A 22,537-nucleotide genomic window follows, 5' to 3' on the forward strand; every position below is an offset into this window, starting at 1 on the left:
TTCAACTATGTGAACTTCGTGTTTTACTGACCTGCTTTCATAGATTCAACGAATGAATGATGGGAACAGATCTTCTGATCCTCTGCGGAGTCATTAGCCATAGCTTTATCAACACGCCATAGCTTTATCTATTAAAAAATTAATTTATATAAAAGCACTAAATGATGGAGTGATCATTTATTTTAAATATCAAATTAATTAAAATATTTAAACAAATGTTATGCATTTTTCTTCTCCGTTTGAGTGCCTGCAGGTGGTGTAAGTAAATCTTGACCATCTGGCTGTGTCACATTACCATTGTGCAAAAATAGGACATCTCTGTTAAAACTCTATTCTATTAATTTATGCATGCATGCGTTTTATTTGTGCATTATATATTTTATAGAAAACTACTGGGATATTTAAATTTGTATTTTTATCTTTTAAAGTTTTTGAACATTTCACATTTTTGAGAATCTTCTCAGCATCTGTCCAGTGAGCTTCCTGTACATGCGCCATCTTGCTTGCTGTGCTAATTACTAAAGGTAAGGTACTGCAGTGCCTGTTTTATTTCTCTGTTAAATTAGTGTATAAATATGTATTTCAGCATTAATATGGAAATGTATGTTTAAACTACAGAGTCATGTTAGCTACAACTAGGTGGCTTTAGCTTTAGCAACCATTTTTGCTAGGCTAACAGTTTGTGCTCATTCTGTTAGAATGGGAGTTTGATAACACTGGAAATACCTTTGGAACAACAGTACAGTCACAGTAAAAAGAAATGCTCTGCATTTATTGTGTTGTTTATCAACATATACGGGCCTTAGTGTTTTGCTAAGACCCAGATTAATAGTTATCATCAGAATCATGATAACTGATTTTAGTACAGTTGAACCTGGAGCAACATTAGTTATCATAATCCAGGAACACCACCAATATGGGCACATCAGATACACCTTATATTGATAAGTCTTACACTGTTGGCTTTCTTCTCTGGCTTCAAACAGACTAAACTTTATTATTATAGTAGCTCTCTTCTAGTCTTACTGATTAAAGTGCTAAAAGGGCTTACCACATTCATACAGTACCTTTCCTTACACATAACCAGATTTGTGCATTGTGATTGCCAGTATTAGGGTAACTGGATCCAAAAAACAGAAAGGTATCCTGGGTTCTCTCTGACCTTGTTTCGTAGTGCAGGGCCAAGGTCTTGAAATTAGATCAATACAAACTCAGATGAACTACAGAAAAATAACACATTTTTGAGTGCCATTACTGATTTAACAAAATTGATCATCAACAACTGATGATCAATTACCATCTGGAGTATTCAGGCGTTAACCCAAGGAAGAAAGACATCAGCAATGATCTTAGAGAAGCAATTATATCTTCCCACCAGTGTAGGAAGGGTTATAAAGCCATTTTAAAATATTTTAATAGTACTTTTTTCTACAGTGATAAAGTGTAAAACATTCAGGACAGCTGAAATCTTCCCAGGAGTGGATGTCCTAGCAAATTCACCCCAAGATCAGATCAATGTTCAGAGAAACTACATAAAACGTAAGAGCTTCATATCAGACCCTACAGGCCGACCTTGGCATGCCGTGTTAAAGTTCATGACAGTGCAATTAGAAAAAGACTGAAAAACTATGGCTTTGTCTATTGGACGATGTGCTTTTGTCTTGTCCTTTGGACAAACAAGAGCAAAGTGGAGGTGTTTATCCATAATGTACAGCCTTATTATGGTAGTTCAGGAGATAGAGCCGGTCATGTACAAGTTGAGAGATTGGTGGTCTCTTGCCCAAGGATGCCAAATATCCTTGGGCAAGATACTAACCCCGCGTGTTTAAGTCCAGAACTCAGTCTGATTGAAATGCTGTGCTGGGACCTTAAGAGAACTGTATAAACGAATCCCACAAAATCCAGTTAACTAACACTTCAAAGAAAAAGTACACCAAAATTCCTCCACAATGATGCGAGAGACTGATAAAGTCATACAGGAGGCCTTTACTTTTAAGTCATTGCTGCTAAAGGAGGTTTAACAAGGGCTTGAATCATGGGGGGTACTTAGTTTTTCACACACATAAATAAGCCCACAGTATATTACAGCATATGTTGATGTTCATCTGAGGTTGTATTTACAGAATTAATAATCAGGTATTATTATTGATACATTTTATATATATATATATATACATATATATATATATATATATGTATGTGTGTATGACTCAGTTTGCAATTCATTTTCCAGACAAGCTGCTTCAGACTTTAAAAACACAATATCCCTTTTAAAGTCAGAAGTCTAGTGTGCATGACATTTTACTGGTCACACAAGGTGAAGCACAGGTCACTTACTTTATCATATCATTAACAATGTGACAGTAAGCCAGCATGAAAAGAAAATAAGTAGAGTTTATCAGTTTAACCCGTGCATTTCTTTTACTTGACAAGGTAAAATAAAGAAGCCAAATTGTTGTGTTGCAGTAGTTAGCAGTATCTGCACTTGAATTGCATGTATTACAGATTCAGGGCTTCTTTAACTTTCTTTTATGGTTGTATTACAAAACAGTTACCAGCATAACTCACACAAAGATAATACAAACTTCATGTTACTTGACAGAAATGTTCCATTTTAATGGCTACGGCACTTCTTTTAATTTGTCCTTTCATGGCTTGGAGGTGGTAGTTAATACCTGCTCAACTAAATCCCAGGAAAAGCAAATAAAGACACTGCAGTTTCCTCCCCTCCTGCCACATTCACACATACACATTCAGGCTGTGCACATAATGCGCCAGGAGAGCGACACACTAACGCACGCTTGCACAGATCCCCTCCCTGCTCAGCCGGGGGTCACAGTGTCAGTTTATGATAGTAGCCAATTCTAGCAGGGATCATTTAATTCTCCAACATGATTGATACTAGCGCAGGTTAAATGGGAGAAAAAAGGTCCGTTCTATTAAGAGATCATTGGCTAGTGGAGACCTCCCACTTAAATAGTTATATTTTCAGTAGGTGTGTGCTTGCAGTGTGTGTCTGTGTGTGTCACTCAGTTTCTTGGTTATGTTGAAGGGACAGTTGCAGAGGACTATCCACAGGTCAAATTAAATAACCTAGGTAATTTAAAAAGCATTGACAGTGCAATTTGTCCATTCAGTGTTATTGCTCTGACCCCTATTAGTGTCGATGGGCTGGTTCATTTGAACCTGGATGGCTTATCGAGGTGTTATCTTCTCATTGCAATGGAAGCGGTGTAAAACAAAGAAAGAAAAAAGCCCTAACAGTCATTTCAAAGCCATTAGGTCAGACTGCAGTGATTGAGAAGCATTACGAGGCCTTAATGTTCTTCTCTATTATTTCTACTAAAATCATTTAGGGGTAAAAATTGCAGATGAGGAAGTAATTATAAGCCTATAAGCTCATAAGTGGAAAGGCAGAGATGTTACTGCTTATTAAACCGTCTATTCTATTAACCTTTCCAACAAAATGCGCCCCACTCCCACCCCACCGGATTGTCAGGCAGAAGAGGCCCAGTGGGACCTTTGGCTGCCCTGAAACGACTCGATGGATGTTAGCACAGAGTCTGAGACACTTCCCACCCACACCACTGTAAGTTACTAATGTTGACAGTGCAAGGCAAAGTAAATAACATCCATCAGCTGGTTTGTTTACTTGTCGAAAGATGAGATTAAAATACATTTTACATGAATGATGTTGTTTCAATCTTAGCTTTGTTTCAGATTTCGATCTTCTTTTTCAGTTTGGAGAAGATGTGTCGGAACATGATCTGAATCCTTCCAGCTCACACTGTCAAACAGAGAGCGGGGGGAACATCTTACTACAGCTGCTGGAATTCAAAACCAATCTGCTCGAGGCCGTACAGGAGCTGCACATTCGGAGGGTAAAGTAGAAGTGGTAACCAGTGTCACTGTGAAGGCATTATGGTACTATCTCCTTATAGTTCACTTTATTTTAATTTCATAATCAAAATCACATCCTGTGTCATGGCTCTGGTGGCGTTTTTCTGTTTCTCCATCGTGGTAAAAGACGTAAGTACTTTAAAAAAAATGTAACAAGTATAATAGACAGTGGTAGTACTGCGTTGAGTACTGAGTGTCATGCCTCGATCCCTTTCTCCATCTTCTAGTATTAGCAGTAATTAACAGCAGCTTAGTGACAGAGTTCACTGATTCCTAACTTTAAAAAATCTACTAGCTCCAAGCAAGGTTCATCCATACTTTAAATACTGATCACATAAATTAGCAGAAAATTTCATATTAATTTACCAGATTAGTGCAGTGAAGCTATTTTATTTAAATGATATCTGATCTGGTTGTTACTAGAATGATACATGATACTGACTTATGCATCATTTCAAACAATACTAAAAGCAAAGATTTATAAGCAGATGCGTGAGCACATGCTCTGTGTCAACACAAGCAGCAGAACACTGACTGCAGTTTACTACACTGGTCATTATTAGCAGCGGCTTTCTGGAAATTACACTTTGCTCGTTTAGGTTTGAAATTGGCTGACACGAGAGCTGTTTGAACTTTGAGGTGCCTTGTTATGTGTATTGTCTCTAGTATTGCTCACTTCCTCTATTGCTCTGTATTATATCACCATTTCCTGAGTAGAACTGAGACACTAATGGCTCTGTTTGGCTGAAGAGCGGCGTAATTTCACAAAAATATTGGTTATGTTGGTATTAGAGCATCCATAGAGAAAGTGAGGTGCCCCTTTGGGTACATGGATTAAAGCTGCTGGATATGATGCACATTATGTCAAGAAAGAGGGGAGGGGGTCATATAAGCCTATTAGCCCTTAACCAATGAGCACAAAGTAAATTTGTTTGTAAAGAACTAACAAAAAGAATAAAGCTTTCTCCCCTCCAGCAAGTACTTTAAATCCGAGTGTGCTTAAAGGTTAGAGGAGCAAAAATGGGATGTTGGTCATTGAGCTTTTATTGTTATAGTCATGTTAACTCAGACACAGACATTAGACGGTATATCAGTCTGTTCCTCCTCAGGCACTGCCGTTATCAAAGTAGCACTTTGTAGTTGTGTCGTTCACGGGGGTGGGAAGGTTAAGAGGCAAGAGGATGTCATGATGGAGCCGGACATTCCTGAGCAGGTCAAATTCCAGCGCTTTCTTTTTTTTTTAAAGCAGTGTAACCAGCTGCTTTAGATGGTGAAGATGAGTCATAAATGGCAAAGAACTGCGAGTAAGAAAAAATGTCACATTACATGAAATGCACGTGATATGAGATTTAGTGTGATCTGGAAACAGTGTCAAACTTTTTCCAACTCAAATTTTTATTCCCACAAACTTTCAAATGCCAATTTTTGTTTTTTAATGCCCAATAAAAGGTGACTATTCAGAACAGCAGTAAAAATGGTAAAAAGATGTTGCATAGATGAGATTGTGCAACATGGGTTTTCGGGCTTCTCTTGATACACAGTTACCTGTTTTAATTTACATGGATTACTGAGCTTAGAAAGGCTTTGCTGTGCATTTAACACATGCACTCACACATACACACAGCAATTATTCCCTGGTGGAAAAATAACAGCTTTATCTCCTGTGCACTCCTTTTTTCTTTTTTTGTGCCACGCTGGTAGCATACTTTAATAGGAACTTATAAAATAAGCTCGCTGAGTTAACCGGCTCCCACGTGCACATAAAAAAGTCCCCTGGATATAGTGAGCACTTGACTTTTACCTGCCTTCTCCAAGGGAAGAGGGAGGATAGGGATGGTTTTCCACAAATATCACCTCCCTTCTAATGTTCCCCCATTGCTGACTGGTTCCACAAAAGATACGCAGGACTGAACCAAAGAAACTTAAAGCACTTTGCAGTTTTGGCTCAACTCCATTGGCCCACAGAGTGAAAAAGATGAAGATATTCAGACTGAATCCCACCTTCTTAGCCGCAGCTGTCCCATTTAAATGTTCTTATCAGGTGTTTCCTGGTTGCTTGTCTGATTGTGAAATTACCGTCGCCTGAGAGTCACTTTTTTTGGTTTAGGATGCAGAAACCCGCTTTGAGGATCAGATCAGTAAGCTGGTGTTGGAGAAGCAGGAGATGGAATGGGAGAAGGTACAGCTGATTTTATTTAACAAGTAATATCAAAGAATAGATGAGATCATCAGTAACTTCTTCCGTCTTCCCTTTCATTTGCAGGAATCCCTACAGCATCGAATTGAATCGGTGACAAACCAACACACTGAGTCACTCACAAATCTTAAGAAACAGGTGTGGTTTTTATTCCTCCATTTTCATTTCTAAACAAGACTTTTAACAGTGTATTAAAACCTTTCCAAATAATTTATGATCTTTTCTCAAGTTTCAGGCCAAATTAAGAAACACAGAGGAGGAAAAGGTACAGAACTCTTATTCCCCCAAACATCCCCACGATAGAGCATTTTATTCAATAAATGTCTTTAGTGGAGTAGTAAATTTACTCATCTCAGTTGCACAGTTTTGGCCCTCGGAGTGAATTCTTTTGTCCTGTGCTTTGGGCTTTTATTGCTTTTTTGACACTCAAAATGAATTTAACATTTCAGGGGAAATATCAGGTCATTGCTGAGTTAAAAGACAAGGAGATTAACAACTTAAAGGAAGAGCTGAAGTCACTGCAGGTAGTGAGATGTTCAACATTCTTCTTTCTTCTCTATCTCTGTTTTTATTGTAACATGCACACCAGCAGCACCTTTTATCCCTTCTTTATTAAAAATAAGGAAGATAGCACAGTTTAATTGTTAAACTGTTCAGAGAGACAAGTAAATAAAGAAAAGACATGCTCGATCAGAGTCAAGGGTGCGGGGTTCTGGTGCATGAGCCTGGCCCGCTCTGGCTCCCCTCTGCTTGTCTTCAGACTTGACACCACAGAGGTGATAAACGGTCATACTCATGGTCTAACGCACTTTAACAACCCAGCCGTGTTACAGAGACAATAGAGACCGTTTTTGATATTCTATCTGGGAGACTCTGACTGCTGTGTTTGGATAAAATGAAGCCTGTTTGTGTTCAATCTTGTGACACGGTCTGGTGGATTCTTTAATTTAACACATTATCACACAAGTGACAGGTGGCACTGAAGTGATTTAATTGCCGTGTACCTTGACTTATCTGCACACCACTGGTGTTGTATAGTTCAATTAATGTGAAATATAAAAAGATTCATACACCAGTTATTTTAATTCCAGTAGAAAAAAAAAATTATATTCATAGTAATGTTTAAATTCATGCAAATGATGAATGGGGTATTATTGCCCCCAAAACTTTACCTTTTGGACTATTTTTTTCTGTCCTTAGGGGCAAAAAATGTTGTTGTTGTTTACATTTTATGTGTTAAAAATGAAAAAGACGCTGTATTTTCTCCTGGCCTAAGATGTAATTTGGACAAAGTCAGAGTTGTTTTGTTTGATTCATTGTTTGTAGCGGGAAGTAAGTATATAGTTTAAAGAAACAAAAAAAACCAATTTGGCAAAATGAGAAGACATCTGGTGGCCCTGTCCAGGGTGTGACAGCCTCTGTGATTCCCGTCAGTGAGGCGTTCATTGTGTTATAATCTATGCCAAAAATCTATAAACGTGGAGGGACTTAATCACAGAGCCCTTAAAGAAAGTGCATTTGAATGTAAAATGTCTGCATGACATGGTGGCAAAACAAAATGTTTGGACATACAGATGTAATTCCATTTTAATTTTTGAATTAATCTGTAATCTCTGATCAAGTTATATAAAGAGAGTTACAGTACTGAAACAAAAGTGTGTGTTGAGATGGGGCTTTCTGTCACATTACATGATCTTTATTTGGTAGAATGTTTGCATTTTTAAAGGACTGTAGATTCAAATTATTTCTCTTTAAATATGTTTTATGTTGCTTTTTTTTTTTACCTATACATGTTAAGGACGTCTTTGCAGCACAGGCTTCAAAGCTGAAATGTGAAGGGTTTTTTTCTTTTAACTTTGGAATAAGAAGCCCACAAAGCAGCCTTGTTTTAAAATTCACTCAGTTGCTGCTGTTATTAAAAATGTGGCATCTTGATTCCAGAGGTGTTAAAAACTGTCATGTACGACTGCAACATCACTTATTTCTATTTTCTGGAAGCCGCTTTCAAATCTTCGGCTCGCTGGTTTTCTTTTACTTCTGTCACACAGTTGCTGAAGTACAACTTGGAGAAGAAATCAAGTGAGCTGGTAAGGAAGGATTTTTCCATTTATACAAACTGTTGACAGAAGGTTGGTGGGAGGGGAGTAAAATTAAAAGAGGAGGATAAGGGAATGGTGCTAAGGAGGGATGGGTTTAGAGGGGAGAGCTCATCAGGAGTAACGGATAGGGAGTGTGTGACACTTTGAACTGCCAGCACAGCAGAGAAAATATCTCTATTAAAATATTTTATAACTGGGCCTCGCTCAGTTTAACCTTCTTCGCATGACGGTGGCTCAGCAGAGTGAGAGGGAGTTGTAGAGATCTGGCGAAAAGGAGAGTCGGACAGATTGACTGAAGGGAGTGAGAATGAAAGAGAAGGGAGTGAGTGAGAAAACGGGAGAAGGAAAGAATCTGCTCAGCTTGATACACACAATCAAACTGTAATGGCAGTTTGAAGAGCGATAAAGCGCTCTGAGGCATGAGCCCACTTGATTCTTACATCCCACTGAAAGAGGCAGGCACTAACTCTGTCAGAGCGTGATCCTCACTTTACTTGACAGCTGTTTCCACTGCCGTATGTCTTTAGTTTGCAAAATAAGCTAGCTTCTTTTGCTGAGCCACAGCCATCAGTCTGCTACAAGCTGGTAATAAAGGGGCAGCATGGTGGTGAATAGAGGGTCAGTTCTGGATTCGAACCTTCTGATGGCCTGTAGCCGTTCTGTGATGAGTTTGTTTGTTCTCCCTGTTTCATCCAGAAGCTCCAGTTTCCTCTCACAGTCCAAAGATCTGCATGATAGAGTAATTGGTGTTTCTAATTTGGCTGTAGTTTCAAGTTTTATTGTCATGTACAGATAAACAGTGTAGCCACATTTACCCGTAATGAAATTCTTTGGCTTGTGCTCCTCTGTAGGATGTGAAAGTGTGTCACCTGTCTCTGTATTGCCCTGTGATGAACTGGCAACTTGATAAGTCTTTCTCTTAAGCCCCCAAGGTGGATAAGTGGTTAAAAAATGGGCAAAGGAAGAACTGGAGTCAGGGTGAAATAGCTAGTCTGACCCCCTACAAAAGTAAAACAGATCTGCATATGGGCATATCTGATTGACCAATTTACTTTTTACGGGGGAGGGGAGAGAGGCTGGGGATGGGCAGGTGGTGGTGGCTTTAAAGCCTCAGTCTAAGGAGCTTTGCTGTCACCATCTATCATTTGAAACCAGATATAACAAGTGAGGGGCGGATCAAACTGAGAAACCGAGGGCCCTCATAGGTTAGAGACACGTCAGTCACATATAGAACCATCCTCAGTGATATACAAACAGTCCTAGGATCTGTATCCATCAACGGGGCGGGTCCTCCTCGACACATTTCTTCTTGTCTGTTTTAACTTTGGCCTTCCACAGGAACAGAAACTGGCCTTACAGAGCCGGACAAAGGACGGCCACCTGAGCCAACTGGGAGAGGTGGAGAAAAGATTCAGTGCCTTGTCCAGGCAGTGTGCCATGGTCAAGCAGGCCCATGACAACCTGGAGCAGAATGGTAATAGATACAGAAAGACAGAAATATAAATACATGTTCTTTGTATGTTGATCACTCTAGGCTTACTAATGATCCCATGCAAACAATCTTCAAAAATCAGATCACACATTTCACATATGTGCCACTTCAGTGTGTCATTACTGAGTGTTATTAGGTTGTTTTCAGCAGAAGAGATTCTGGTTTGCTCCCAGTACAGCCTGAATTCTCTCAGTCATAAATATAATAAGGTGCTGGAAACAGTTCACAGGAATCCTGGTACATCGTGACTTGATACAGTAGTATGTCTCTGCTCATGCAGAATTTTCAACAGCACATTAATTCCTGAGAAAATCTTCCTTCACATCATTCATTTCACTTTATCCTCGTCTTTGTTTTGGGGTCAAGATCTGGGTAATGCTCAAAGGTCACTGTCATGTTTCTTTAAATGCTCCTCTAGGAACACTTTGATAAGAGTAAACTATGAAGACATCTCCCAGGTCAGCAGTGAGGTTTAGTTTAGCGCTGGGTTGCTATCTAGAGGCTTTATGTGAGCCAAGAAAATATTCCCACACCACCGACACCAGGCAGCCTGTCCTGCTGACACCAGGCAGGATTGATCCATCACATTATTTTCCTGCTCTTTAACTTTTTAACCTTGCTGTCTACTTATCTAACATACTTTCCTCTTTTTGCTGTCAGCTAAAGGTAGAGTTTTTGTCAATGAAGCCCAGATGTAGTCCTGTTTAGTGAGACGTGTGTTCTTAAACTGACCTTTTGCACAACACCAGCCTCAATTTTTAAACCCAAGAGGCTTTTTTTGGAAAAGATTGGAATTATTTTAGTGTCTGTAACAATTAGTGGTAAACCAACTGCAACGGGAAATCCATTTCATCTCGTGTCCTGTGGTTCATTGTTTAGTTTTTTCATATAATTTGTGATTTAGATGGGATCCCTTCCTGTTTGCCTTCATGTATAAGCTGTGTATGCTTCATGCTGTGCTATGTGTCAATTTTCCAGTTGATGAAGCCATGAGAATAAACAAGAAACTGACTTCTGCTAATGAAAAACAAGCAGCATCCATTGTGTCACTAAAGAAGGTATGGGGCCAAGTGGTCTAGCATTTAGATTGTTTGAGGCATTTTTGTGATTTTCCTTCTAAACTTTGTACCATTTGGCGTTTTCAGTTAAATATCAGCCACTAAAATATATTGTTGTTTCAAACTAGAATATATTGAGGGTATTATTTGAATTGTCCAGTGGTCTGAGTAGTTTGTGAGGAATCAACTTGACTAATCCTGTGATTCTTATGGTGTCCTGTCAGGAGTTGGATGAAGTCAGTAATGAGCTCAGCAAGGCCAAGATGACTTCAGTTAGACCGGTCAAACCCTACAGTCCTACAGGCAGAGAGCAGCATATACAGCAGCTGCACCAGAAGCTAAAGCTGGTAAATGATGGTCATTAACAGAAATTGTGTTTTATTCTAGCAATTCACAGCAAAAAGATCCCAGGTTCAAATCCAATTCTGTGTGAAGTTTGCATGTTAGCCCCGCAAAACTGTTTGCCACTGCATAGTACATGGGATAAGCTCCAGCCCCACTGCAACCCTTATTTAAATAAGCAGAAGAGGATGGATCGATTGATTCATGCTGAAAAATCTAATCCAGTTCTGACAAAGATAATATTTATTTTTTTGTATGGTTAGGAAACTGAAATGAACAAGAAGCTAAGGGAGGAAAATGCAACTAACCAAGCAGAAAAGCAGGTAAGGACCTGGAACATGACCAAACCTAGACAGCTTTTAATGTTGAGTCTCTTCCTTCAGTGAAATTTTATGAACGTGATTGTTTTGGAAACTCCTTTGAAGTATTTCCACTTTTTATGATGTCGAGGTTCAAATAAACCAAAATCAAGCCCGGTCGGTTTGTGCGCCATTATTGTGTTTGTGTCTGTGTGTGGTTTAGGAGGTGATACGGTCCCTGCAGCACACCCAGCAGCTGTTGCTGAGTCAGACGCAGACAGTGAGGAGAGTAGAGTTGGAGCTACAGACACAAAGACAGACCTACGAGGTCAGAGTATTTCATCCTGTGCTATTTTGTGGATGTAACTCTTCACATGTATACATGTTAGCCAAGACTTCCCTCTCGCCATGCCTTGGTAGCCTTTTTCTGAACAAGGAGGTTACATCTGTCTATTATGGGTTCACATGTAGTACTTTTTAAAAATAATTCAGTCCCCTTACAATTGCTGTCATTCAAAAAGTGGATCAGCCTAAAAAACTTTGAGCTCATTTGAAAAGTACTTTTCACTTACCTGTATTCTGCACTACATTCCTACCAAAGTTCCTTATCTTCATGTAATGGTAAGATGGAGAAAAAGTTTCTAGGTGTTCTGGACAGTTCCTGTTTGACGTGTTCTTCAGTTCCTCCTGCACACCAAACTAACTCTCATTCAGCTTTATTATTATTTTCAAGGGCAACTGTTTTTTGTCTGTTTGCTTTGAGCATCTTATTGCAGTTGCATGTGATCTGTATGTAGTGTCTCTGCAGACCTAAATTACAATCTCTGATGATGAAACACATGTGAAGTTTGCTTTAACAGATCAAAAGAGAGCAAATAGCTACTATGCGTATCTGTGTGCCCGTCTTGAAATTACCTCCACCAAGTAGTTTCTGGTTCGCAGGCATTTGTGTGTCACTCTGTCTGTAAATACAATAGCTTGAAAACTTTAGAATGAATTCTGGTGACACTCTGTAGGGGTGTAGAGTGGGGTCTACACCCCATTAAAATTTGGCTGACATCCATCGAGATCTTCAAAGTCAATGAACTATTGGTCAAAAGTTGATGATGAACCTTATAACCTAGAAACTATGCTTCTCACAAATGTGGTGTGTATTGTCAACATATACAAAGTACTGTATAAAGATTTAAAATATGTCACATTTGACCTCTCACCTCTCCTTTAAGGTCAATAGACTGATCTGAAGATCAGAGAGATAATAGTGATACATAAAGCTACTTAAAACTATGTTTATTATTACTGCCATTGTTTGTTTTGACAACATATAGGCATATAGGTAATGATGTGTGATATATATTGATATATCGGGATTCTAAACTTTCATAAATTGTCTTTTGTATTTAGAACTAATTAAAATTCCATTGCCTTTCTTTGTTTTTTGCAACATTTACAAAGTCATCCTGGATTGTGGGGATTATAAATTTTACATTGTAGTTTGGATCCAAATATCATGTCACATTTGACCTCTGATCTTTTATATTTTTTTCAAGGTGACCCCAAAATTTGTTTATCTTTAACTCTTTGCCCCCTGAAAGCTGTCTGGGAGCAATCCTTGAAGCTGTTTCCTGTTGTATTTCGGCCTGCTTATAGAACAAAATGACCGGGCTTTGCCACAGAAGTTAGGGAGGGTGATCTCTGCCTATGCAACTCCACTTGGAAAAACCCAGAAACTATTCTGATAGTCGTCAAACCACAACCAGATCACTTTATTAATTATACTGAGGTGTCAGAAATCATCAGTGGTACAGGGGAGGTCGTCAGATATCATCTGTTTGAGTTAAGCAAAATATTGACAAAAGAATGAGAACGAGCTGTCCAGTTAGTTATAAATATACTGCAGGGAAATAGTTAGTTAGTTGACATGAATACACCAGTTAAAAATAAATCAGGAGATTAAGATGTGCTATTTTTTCTGATTTACACTTTACATTTCTATTCTTTTCTTCTTTGCAACACTTTTCTAGTAATATAAATGTAACTGAATAAATGTGTGATCAAGGTTGAAATGTGTATTTGGACATAAATATCCAGTCTAACACATTAATAAACAAGAAGCACTCCAAAATATAGCTCCCTCTCTCTCTGGGCACTATTTACTTAGCATGACAGATGTTTACTTTGATTACACAAATAAGGTAAATACTAATATGTACTGATTTTTAAATGGACATGAATAACTTGAGTTTATTAACTGTATGTAGTACAAATACTGGTAAGCATCACTGGTAAGCAAAATTGATTTAATAATAACAAAGCTTTTTTTGCCTACAGGGAGAAAAAATTAGCTCCAGGTGTGTCTTTGTTTGTCAATAATAAGGAAGAAATAGAAGAATTTATCTTGTTGATTCTTTAAAATTACAGTCATACATTTAAGCCACATTTAACAAAAAATTTGGGGTGAATGAAATTTACCCTTACAGACTCTGGACTTCAAAGTTAGTGTGATTTCAGTCCTTTTATGTTAGAATACTTTAATTGGTTTTTGTGCGCAAAAACAAAAATAAGTGCCAAACTTATAGTAATGCCACGTCTGTTATCCCACTTCACCTTTGTAGAAACTTTCTTTTCATGCACGTTGGAGTTTTGGCTGATAGAAAATGTGATTTATGTCTCCAGATAAAACCCTGCACCACCCATTGGCCCCACACAGATCAGAAATTTTTCAGGGTCTATTTAAATGATTATAGAGTAAATTTATGCAAAGACCAAAATGAATGACAACCATTGTTCCTTCCCATAAATTTGACGAATGGGATGTTGTATATCACAGCATGTACATATGTGAATATAGTCGGCTCCACAACTGAATGATAGTGTGTTTATTCTGCATTTATAGCTTTAAAGTTTATTGTTCTCTTTTCTTCTCTCTATACCACCCCCTCTCATTTTAATTCACCTATTCATTAATTTATTAAAATCATTATCAAAATGACACAAGCCAACTGATTTGTATTAGCAAGAAGTCCTCTCTCTGCCTGCCCTGTTTAGAACCCTCTGTTCACATTAAATAAACACATAAAAATTTAATATTGCACTAAAACCCCATGGGCGATTAATTTTACTGCAGGCCCTTAAACAGGAACATGAGGTGATGGGAGAGCAAAGCAAGGCAGTGGAAGACAAGGTGGCCCAACTGATGGAGAGCTATGCTGCTTCCAAGACCAGCTGGGACAAAGAGGTAGAAGAAAAACTGTGCTGTGAGAGAAGGCAGTGTGATGATAGTAGCACATATTTACAGTGTCCGTCAGGCTGAACTCTTCTATAGCAGACTTAATGTGTAAATGGGAAAATGACAAAAAATCATACAAGCTCATTTAAAATCACGTCTTTCATTTGTCTGTGTGGGTAAACAGAAGACGAAGTTTCTGGATCGCATCAAGACACAGCAAGAAGACCTTCAAGCACTGAAAGAGGCTTTTGATGATCTTCATCAGAAACACGCTGAGCTGTCCTTACAGGCCAAATCACACGAACAGCACATACATGAAATGGAGGTATGTATTCCAAAAACACATGTAGGGGGATTACAGGTGTCGTGTGAGGCAGGAGTGACAGATGGGTACAGGGGGTGGGGGGGGGTTCTGGACTGTGATGTCTACAAATGACACTGTGATTTGTAGCGGGAGTAGTGAACAGGTGAAAGAGAGCCTGGAGAGGTGGAGGTATGCTCTGGAGAGAAGAGAAGTAGAGCTTAGTAAAAGCAAGCAGATGTAACAGGGATGCTCCAAGGAGAGGAAGCAGTGATGGTGGATGAATTTAAATACCTGGGGTTAACCATTCAAGCAATGGACAGTGCACAAGTAAGGTGAAGTAGAGCGTGTAGGCAGGGTACAGTGGTCGGAGATGAGTGTCTTGGGTGATTTGTGAAAGAAAGAGTGAAAGGGAAGGTTTGCAAGATGGCGGCGAGACCTGCTGCTATAGAGACAGTGGTGCTTAAAAAGGACAAGAGGCTGAGCTCCAGATTAAAGCACAAAGGGGATCAGGCCTGTGGAGCAAAGTGCCCCTAACATCAGGACATCTCCAGTATTAGATGCTTTCAAACCCCGTATGTAGTTTTTGGCTTTTAAATCAGAATGAGTTTCAAGTACTTTCATTTGTGCTGTTTTTACATAGCTTTATATTTCATTTAACTCTGTCATTTTTCTCCTGTGTTTTATTTGATTTGATCATTTTAGATATATAGCACTTTGTTCAACAGCTGTTGTTTTTAAATGTCCTGTAGAGATGAACTTTACTTGACTTGAGTACATCAGAGAGACAGCTCGGGTTCAGTGTTTCGGAGACAGAGTTACAGCGGCAAGGCTGACGGTTGGACACGTACAGGGGAGAGATAGTGGATACACTGGGCAAAGGATGCTAAATATGGGGCTGCCAGGCAGGAGGAAAAGAGGAAAAGAAGATTCATGGATGTTGGTGTGACAGTAGAGGATGCTAGGGATAGGATGAGATGAAGAAGAAGAGAGATTCTCTTAACAGAACACAATAAACACTTTTCTACAACTCTATTTTTACATGAAAAACTCATCACACAGACTTTGTACTACTCAGCTGATAAGTTTAAAGTATTTACAGAGGACCTTCACTTTTTTCTACCAAATCTGTACTTTTGCCGTGTTGGATGATCATATTAAAATTGAAAAATAACTAAAATGAAAAATTAACAGGTTGTGTTTTCAGCAGTTTTGACAGAAAGTGAAATACATGTGCTGGATAGCAGAACATTAAATAGTGCAAAGTGTCCTCTCATTTATTAGACAAACATTTCAAAACAGACCAGAGTCACCACTTGAACATTCAGGGATAAAGAAACCAGGAACAGAGCTCACTATAATATTTTTCATAATATTCTGATTTACAGCTATGGGAATAATGTTAATAATAGCAGGTGTAGCTGATGTATAGTGAATGGGAGTTTATAAGAGAAACTGTCATCCACAGTAAAAACATGTGAATGCATGCATGTTTATTTTTCTCTGCACAGGTAAGAGACAGCAGCCAGACACTCAGTGTTTCTACCCATCCCACCTCTGTGGAGGAAGTTAGAGGCGAGGAATCTGTGAGTGAACCCATCTCAAGATCTAAGCTTCCCAGCTTTGGCAGTCTGCAGCACTCAGTCTCCTCTCAGGCCAAAATTCCAGATTGTCTGGAGGACACAGCAACTGGGACTAAGATACTTGCCACTGCAGAAACTGAAGGTCAGCACACTAAACATAAACATACAGAAAATAAATATGTTCTGACACACTATGAGACAGTCATTTTCTTATTTTTTCTCATGTGCGTTTTATTCTCTTTCAGGTCAAAAAGTCTCAAAACAACAGTCACAAACCGTAAAAGAGCCTTTAAGCCACCTAAAAATGCCCAGTTGTCCACTTACCTTGAATTCTTTCAGCTTGTGTACTTTTTCTGGAACAGGAGCCACAGATGCCGTAACATTGAACAAAGGGGCTAACAACTCGAAAAGTGAACACAACCCTGATGTGCGTTCAGATCTAACTAATACGGCTCTCTCTGTGTCTGATGATGATACCCACTTTATCAGAGGTTGCTGTGCGAGTGGTATAACTGCATCAAACTCCGAGTACAGCTCTCTATGTGAATCTGCAGATTTACCAACAAACATGAAAAATAAAGGAGACAACACAGGAATGAATGAGAAAGAACACGAGGAGAAGGACAACGGGAAACAAGGAAATAGCCACAGAGAAGAAGAGGAGAAAAATATAGGGCAGCTGAGGAATAGGGAAAACGATCAAGGAGAAGATGTGAAGGAGGGAGGACGTGCTGGAGAAAAGAGAGGAACAGCCATGGCACCAACAACAGATAGAAGAAACAGGCAAGAGGATAGTGAGGGGTCAGCAAAGGATGCTGAAACAGAAACAAAAGATAGAGCGGATGGAGTGAAGGAGAGAGAAAAGACAGCAGTGCACACACCACAAACACAGATACGAGCCCAGACGATTACTGATATGACTGCTGAAAAGAGCCACACACTGCAGGTCATTGACTTCATGGGCGCTGAGCCGCCTGTGGATGTCTGTAAACCCTCAGACTTCACACAAAGTCTCTGTCAGAAAGTCAGTGAAAAGGATGCTGAATGCAAACATTTGGAGATCCATGGTCAGACTGGAAGAGATGGAGAACATCAAAGTGTTCGCTCTGAACAACAGGAAGTTTCAAATTTGTGTCAAAACGAGGTCCAAAGCTCAGACGGAGACACAGAATCACTAAATCAGTGTCCCACCAAAAAAGCAGGGGAGCTTTCTGCTGGACTGTCTGAACACTCGAGTACCTCACAGATAGACGATGCCCCATCAGCTAGTCACTCAAATGGTTTTCTCATCGCTGAAAACTTGGGATCATGTCAGACACATACAGAAACATGTACTCCTTCTGATGTTATTTCAGGTATGAAGCAAACAGATGAAAGCTTTGATGTACCTGTGAGTGAAAAACTGGCAGAACCTGAGCAGCTGCTGGAGTCTGTGGTAGCTGTTGAAGGAAAGGGTGATCCAAGTGTAAAGAAAGGAAGAAAGAAAGGACGAATGTCTATGAAACACCTTTGGAAGAATCCCACTTAAAAGATGGCAATGTTAATATTACGATGGTTGCCATAACCCTTGAGTCTGAGGTAGAAAACAAACACATGAAAAGTAACAATATAAAGGATACAGAAGATACGAAGAAGACGAAAAGTGAAACAGATCCGAAGCTGCCACTCGTTACAAGTCAGGGTCCCAAGCAGCCTGAGTTAGGAGAGAAGCTGCTGGGTGATTCTGGCGAGTCGTCTCTGCCCAGCAAAAAGACTTACAGGCCATTATTTGAATGGGCCGGTGCAGAGAGAAGAATGTCAAGCTCCAGAACAAAGTCAGATGTCACCATAGCGCACCAGCCAATCCAGGTATTAGAATCAAAAGGTTGTAGCGTTTTCAAGCTGTGTGATGAAAATATTAACAACAATTTCAAAACCCTTTAAGTCATCTGATTGCTCATACAGGACTAACTAGCTACACTAACCTAAAGAAGTGCAGTTAATTTTACTTTGTAATCGTAACAATTTTTTGACATTCAGATGTAGCAATGCTTTAAAGCTGTGGTTAATTTTATATCAGTTAAACTCTTGGTGTTTTTTTCCAGGGATCGTCTCTGTCTGAGCAGAATACAACTGCAACTGCTGGATTCCCAGGACATCCTGCCAGCACAATAATACCCAAGCCCCTCAAAAGCAAACACGACAATGGTGATGGTTTATCATTTCACTAAGGAGCACAGAAACTGCTCTGATGCATGACTAGGAACATCTTACACAGTGAATTCATTGTCCGTCTGCGTTTCTTACCATTACTAATCATCATTCATTCTTGCTTTCTTGCTGTTCTTGCCATCTCACCTCATTCCTCTTAGTCCCCTTGGTGATTATGAGGGCGTCAGACCTGTTGAATGCCTCCAGTGTCTGTGGGACCGCACCTTCCCTGAGGAGAAAGCAGCAGGGACTCTGGGAAGCAATGCAGGAGACCTGCAGAGAGAGAAGAGCAGCAGATATGGTCAGTTGTTAAGAAGCAGGGAATTGCTGTTACAACACTTTAGAAGGTGGTTCATTTATAACTGTGAGAGTTAATCATATATGTATGTCACAGAAGTTATTTTAAAATAGCTTGTAAAACACTAGTCAGGTGATAAAGCACAGCTCATGATTTACATAACTTTACATTTGAGAGCTTTATTGATGAGTCCTCACTGTGCGAGCTGCACTTTGGAAAATTTAATTTCAACTGCTGAAGCCTGTGTCCAAGTACATTTCATCACAGGGAAGCTTTAATCGTGTTCTCTAGTACAAGTTGATGTTGAGCAGCAGGAAATGGCCACAGTGTCGTGTTCACATAGAAATGCATGCCCCCCCTCAGAGGACATTAGAATGACCGTTATAAAAGGGTTTTCTCTGTCGAGGTCATTGCTGTTCCACAGATTCAGAGCTTCATCATTTTATAGAATGTGTCTGAGTGGAGCCCACGGGAAATTTGAGCTGGAGCTTGAATGAATATGCCCGTTACAACAGCCTGACATGTCCTCAGAGGAACTAGATATTAAAATGCTCTTTCAACATTTTTGTGGTCCTAGACTTTTAGAATGTAGGAGAACTTGTTTAAAAGAGTACGCAGAATATCTGACAAAGATTTCAGACAAAGGTTTCCTGCTCTTTGATTAATGTTCGGTCAGGTGTTGACCGAATGGATGTGGCTTGATGTATGTTGAGCTCATAGACAGACAGAGAACAAATGACCTGTGGAAGAAAAAGTACCTAATGATGCCTGGGTACCTCGCCTCTCTCACTCACTCAGTCTCTGGTCTCCACTCTTGCTCTGTCTTCCTCTCTCACTTCATCATTTGTCCCTCCCTTCTCCACCCTCTTGCTGTTTCTCTTTTTTTATTCTCTTTCACTTTTTCTCTCTCACACACTCCCAAAATCTCTTTTGTCACCATCACCGCACTGTCACTCTGTGTTTTATACAATCCAGGTGCTCGCAGTTGAGGGAGATGGGCTGCAGCATGTCTCGAGTATGAGGGGAAAAAACAAACTCATCTGATAGTTGATCAAATTGTAAAGAAGACCAAAGCGAAGAGTTCTGGCTACTCTCTCTGGGCTGGATACAGATACAAATATCAGTTGTTGCTGCTTATTGTCTGCCCTGAATTTGTTTATCTGTCTTTTCTTTTCTTATGAAGGAATTAAGCATTGAACTGACATTTTTGTACCAAAAAAAGACCAAATCCTGATTGATGGTGATAGATTCCTGCCTTATAGGTGCTCCAGGTTGATCACAGTCTGTGGGCTTCTGCTTGTCCGCTTGATTTTTAGAATTGACCATAGATTGCAGATCAGATTAAGATCTGGGGAGTTACTGGGTTGTGAATCCAGATTGTTAATTTTATATTCTCTGAGCCACTTTATCAGGACTAGATTGCGATCACTCAGGATTTGGCCTAGAAGCATGCCACAGAGAACTGAAGGAGAAGGTTGAACACTATGAATACTCACTCTTTTCATAAATTTGATTTGTTTGCTAGTAATAATCCAAATCCTATAGAAGAATGTTTGTGTTTCTTATTTACTGTATTATCTCAAACTATTATATTATAGAATAATAAATATGAAACACAAACTTTGTGTGACCACAATCACAGCTTTCTCACAGTGGATATTTGATGATAGCTACTGTTTGTTGTCATTTTTATGCAGGATGGCAGAGCTCCTCCGCCAAGCTGTTCTTTTCCAGCCTCCAGCACAGGCAGCAAACTGTCATGGCAAACCACTGCAGAGTAAGTATGCTTGTTCTTTAGAAAGAAGACACCATCATTTGAACCAGAATAAATGGTCCACTCAATAGAAATTGTTTATTTGTTTCCTATTGTCATATTTGAGTAGAAGCCTGCCCTAAAGGTCAAACCCATAACTTCAGGCACTTTATGGAAACTTAGTCAAAGTAAATAAAAAATAATCAGCAAATTTCATAGCTCATATCTTTGTATCTACACACCGGAATGAAAATGATCTTTACTAACATTTTGGCCCATTCAGTAGTTAAAAGTATTGACAAAAAACAAGAGTTGTTTTTTGTTTTTCTTGGTTAAAAATTATATTTTAGAAGTTATTTTAGAAGTTTTAGAAGTTTTCTTATCATCTTATCCTATTCCAGTGTTTTTCTAATTTTTGCTATGTAACTTTGCACTGTCCACCTTCTGCTGTAACAAAACAAATTTCCCAATAAAGGTTATCTTATTATCTTATCTTAAACATTTTCATTTAAGTGCATTACTTCAGTCTAATGTTAAGGAGAATTTGTATAGCTTCATTTGAAATGTGTATTATTACATGAGTAATAATATGATTACTGACTACAAACAAGTTCATGCTAGTGTTTTCCTTGAATCAGGTGTAGCAGAGCTCCTACCTTAGCTGCAGGTCCTAGTTCAGAGTCCGACTGGGAACTCTCCTGCTCCCAGGAGAGGGACGACCAACAGGAATCATTCAGGGCGCAGATCTCCAAAATCGAACAGTTCCTCGAGACAGAGAGGCTCCGTCTGCCCAAAAGACGACGAACTGAACCAAATCTGTAGAAACTGCTGGTCGTCTTTATTTGCTGTCCTAGGTGAGACATTGTGTGGCACACGTTTGACAGTTATTGTTAGCGCAGGTTTAAATGTTCTGAAACACGATTGCTTTTTAATATATACATGTGTTACTGATTCCTTTGAACTGTATAGTTTCTTCTAACATTGCTGTTTGAAGTTTAAAGTTTTTGGGTTAAATCATTAACTCTTCACTTTATTATTTTAACATTTCTGTGCTTTAAATGGAAAACGGCAGAGTTTGTGTGTTTGTTTCACACGTGCGTATTTGTATGTTTTTAAGTGAAGAGATGAAAATAAGATAAGATAGCCTTTCTAAGTGATAAATATACAATACTACTACTGCTATGTTGGAAGGATTTTATTTTATCACACAGTTGCATGTGATTAAAGTAATTTTATAAAGGCTCCAATATCACCAATGTAAAAATCCAACATTTCCATTCTCTTGTCATTTAATTAAATTACAGGGTTATGAGTTGTTTTCAAAATATTGTATGTAAAGACTTAGATAGGATGCACTACAAGCTTCTGCAGCCTCACTGACACAACACTGACTCATCAAACCACACAAACAGGACATCAGTATGTGTTGCATTTCTTTTACTGGAAACATTATTCACAGTAAATCATGCATTTCATAGCAAACAGCTGGATAAGTAAGGACCAAGAGCGCTGTTGCCCATTAAAAAGGCTGGGAACATGCTAATTAACATTAATTAACATCATAGCCAATCAGTGTGGCATGTCTCAGAGGAGCTCTAATTGTGGAGGCACCTTTGGTCTACACCATGTTGTTTCTGCTGCTGCTGTTGTTGGAGGCAATTACAACTCGGGACACTCTGGTTCGACTGTGTTTACACCTATTAAATTAAGGGAAATAACAGTTCAGATAACAATTAGCACTAAATACCCCAACCCTAATTAACCAAAAATCAATTAGTGAACATACAGTCCAATTA

The 22,537-nt window shown here is 39.1% G+C and overlaps 2 protein-coding genes across 2 annotated transcripts; both read left to right on the top strand.

Moving 5' to 3' along the window:
• Positions 1 to 25: 25 nt before the first annotated feature.
• ccdc73 (coiled-coil domain containing 73) lies at positions 26 to 18,028 on the top strand. Its single transcript, XM_019361981.2, has 18 exons — positions 26 to 258; positions 429 to 524; positions 3,500 to 3,589; positions 3,741 to 3,881; positions 6,008 to 6,079; positions 6,164 to 6,235; positions 6,333 to 6,362; positions 6,547 to 6,621; positions 8,146 to 8,184; positions 9,535 to 9,670; positions 10,667 to 10,746; positions 10,971 to 11,093; positions 11,352 to 11,411; positions 11,611 to 11,715; positions 14,515 to 14,625; positions 14,801 to 14,941; positions 16,429 to 16,642; positions 16,746 to 18,028. Exons 3-18 carry the CDS (start codon positions 3,545 to 3,547, stop codon positions 18,026 to 18,028), a joined length of 2,727 nt encoding a protein of 908 aa, XP_019217526.1. The 5' UTR covers positions 26 to 258; positions 429 to 524; positions 3,500 to 3,544.
• On the top strand, positions 17,995 to 22,053 carry LOC109202761 (uncharacterized). The gene is made up of 5 exons (XM_019360790.1): positions 17,995 to 18,348; positions 18,585 to 18,687; positions 18,852 to 18,991; positions 20,686 to 20,765; positions 21,380 to 22,053. Exons 1-5 carry the CDS (start codon positions 18,052 to 18,054, stop codon positions 21,561 to 21,563), a joined length of 804 nt encoding a protein of 267 aa, XP_019216335.1. The 5' UTR covers positions 17,995 to 18,051; the 3' UTR covers positions 21,564 to 22,053.
• Positions 22,054 to 22,537: the final 484 nt, after the last annotated feature.

This window comes from Oreochromis niloticus, linkage group LG7 (assembly GCF_001858045.2).
Source record: "Oreochromis niloticus isolate F11D_XX linkage group LG7, O_niloticus_UMD_NMBU, whole genome shotgun sequence".
NCBI classification, from domain to species: domain Eukaryota; kingdom Metazoa; phylum Chordata; class Actinopteri; order Cichliformes; family Cichlidae; genus Oreochromis; species Oreochromis niloticus.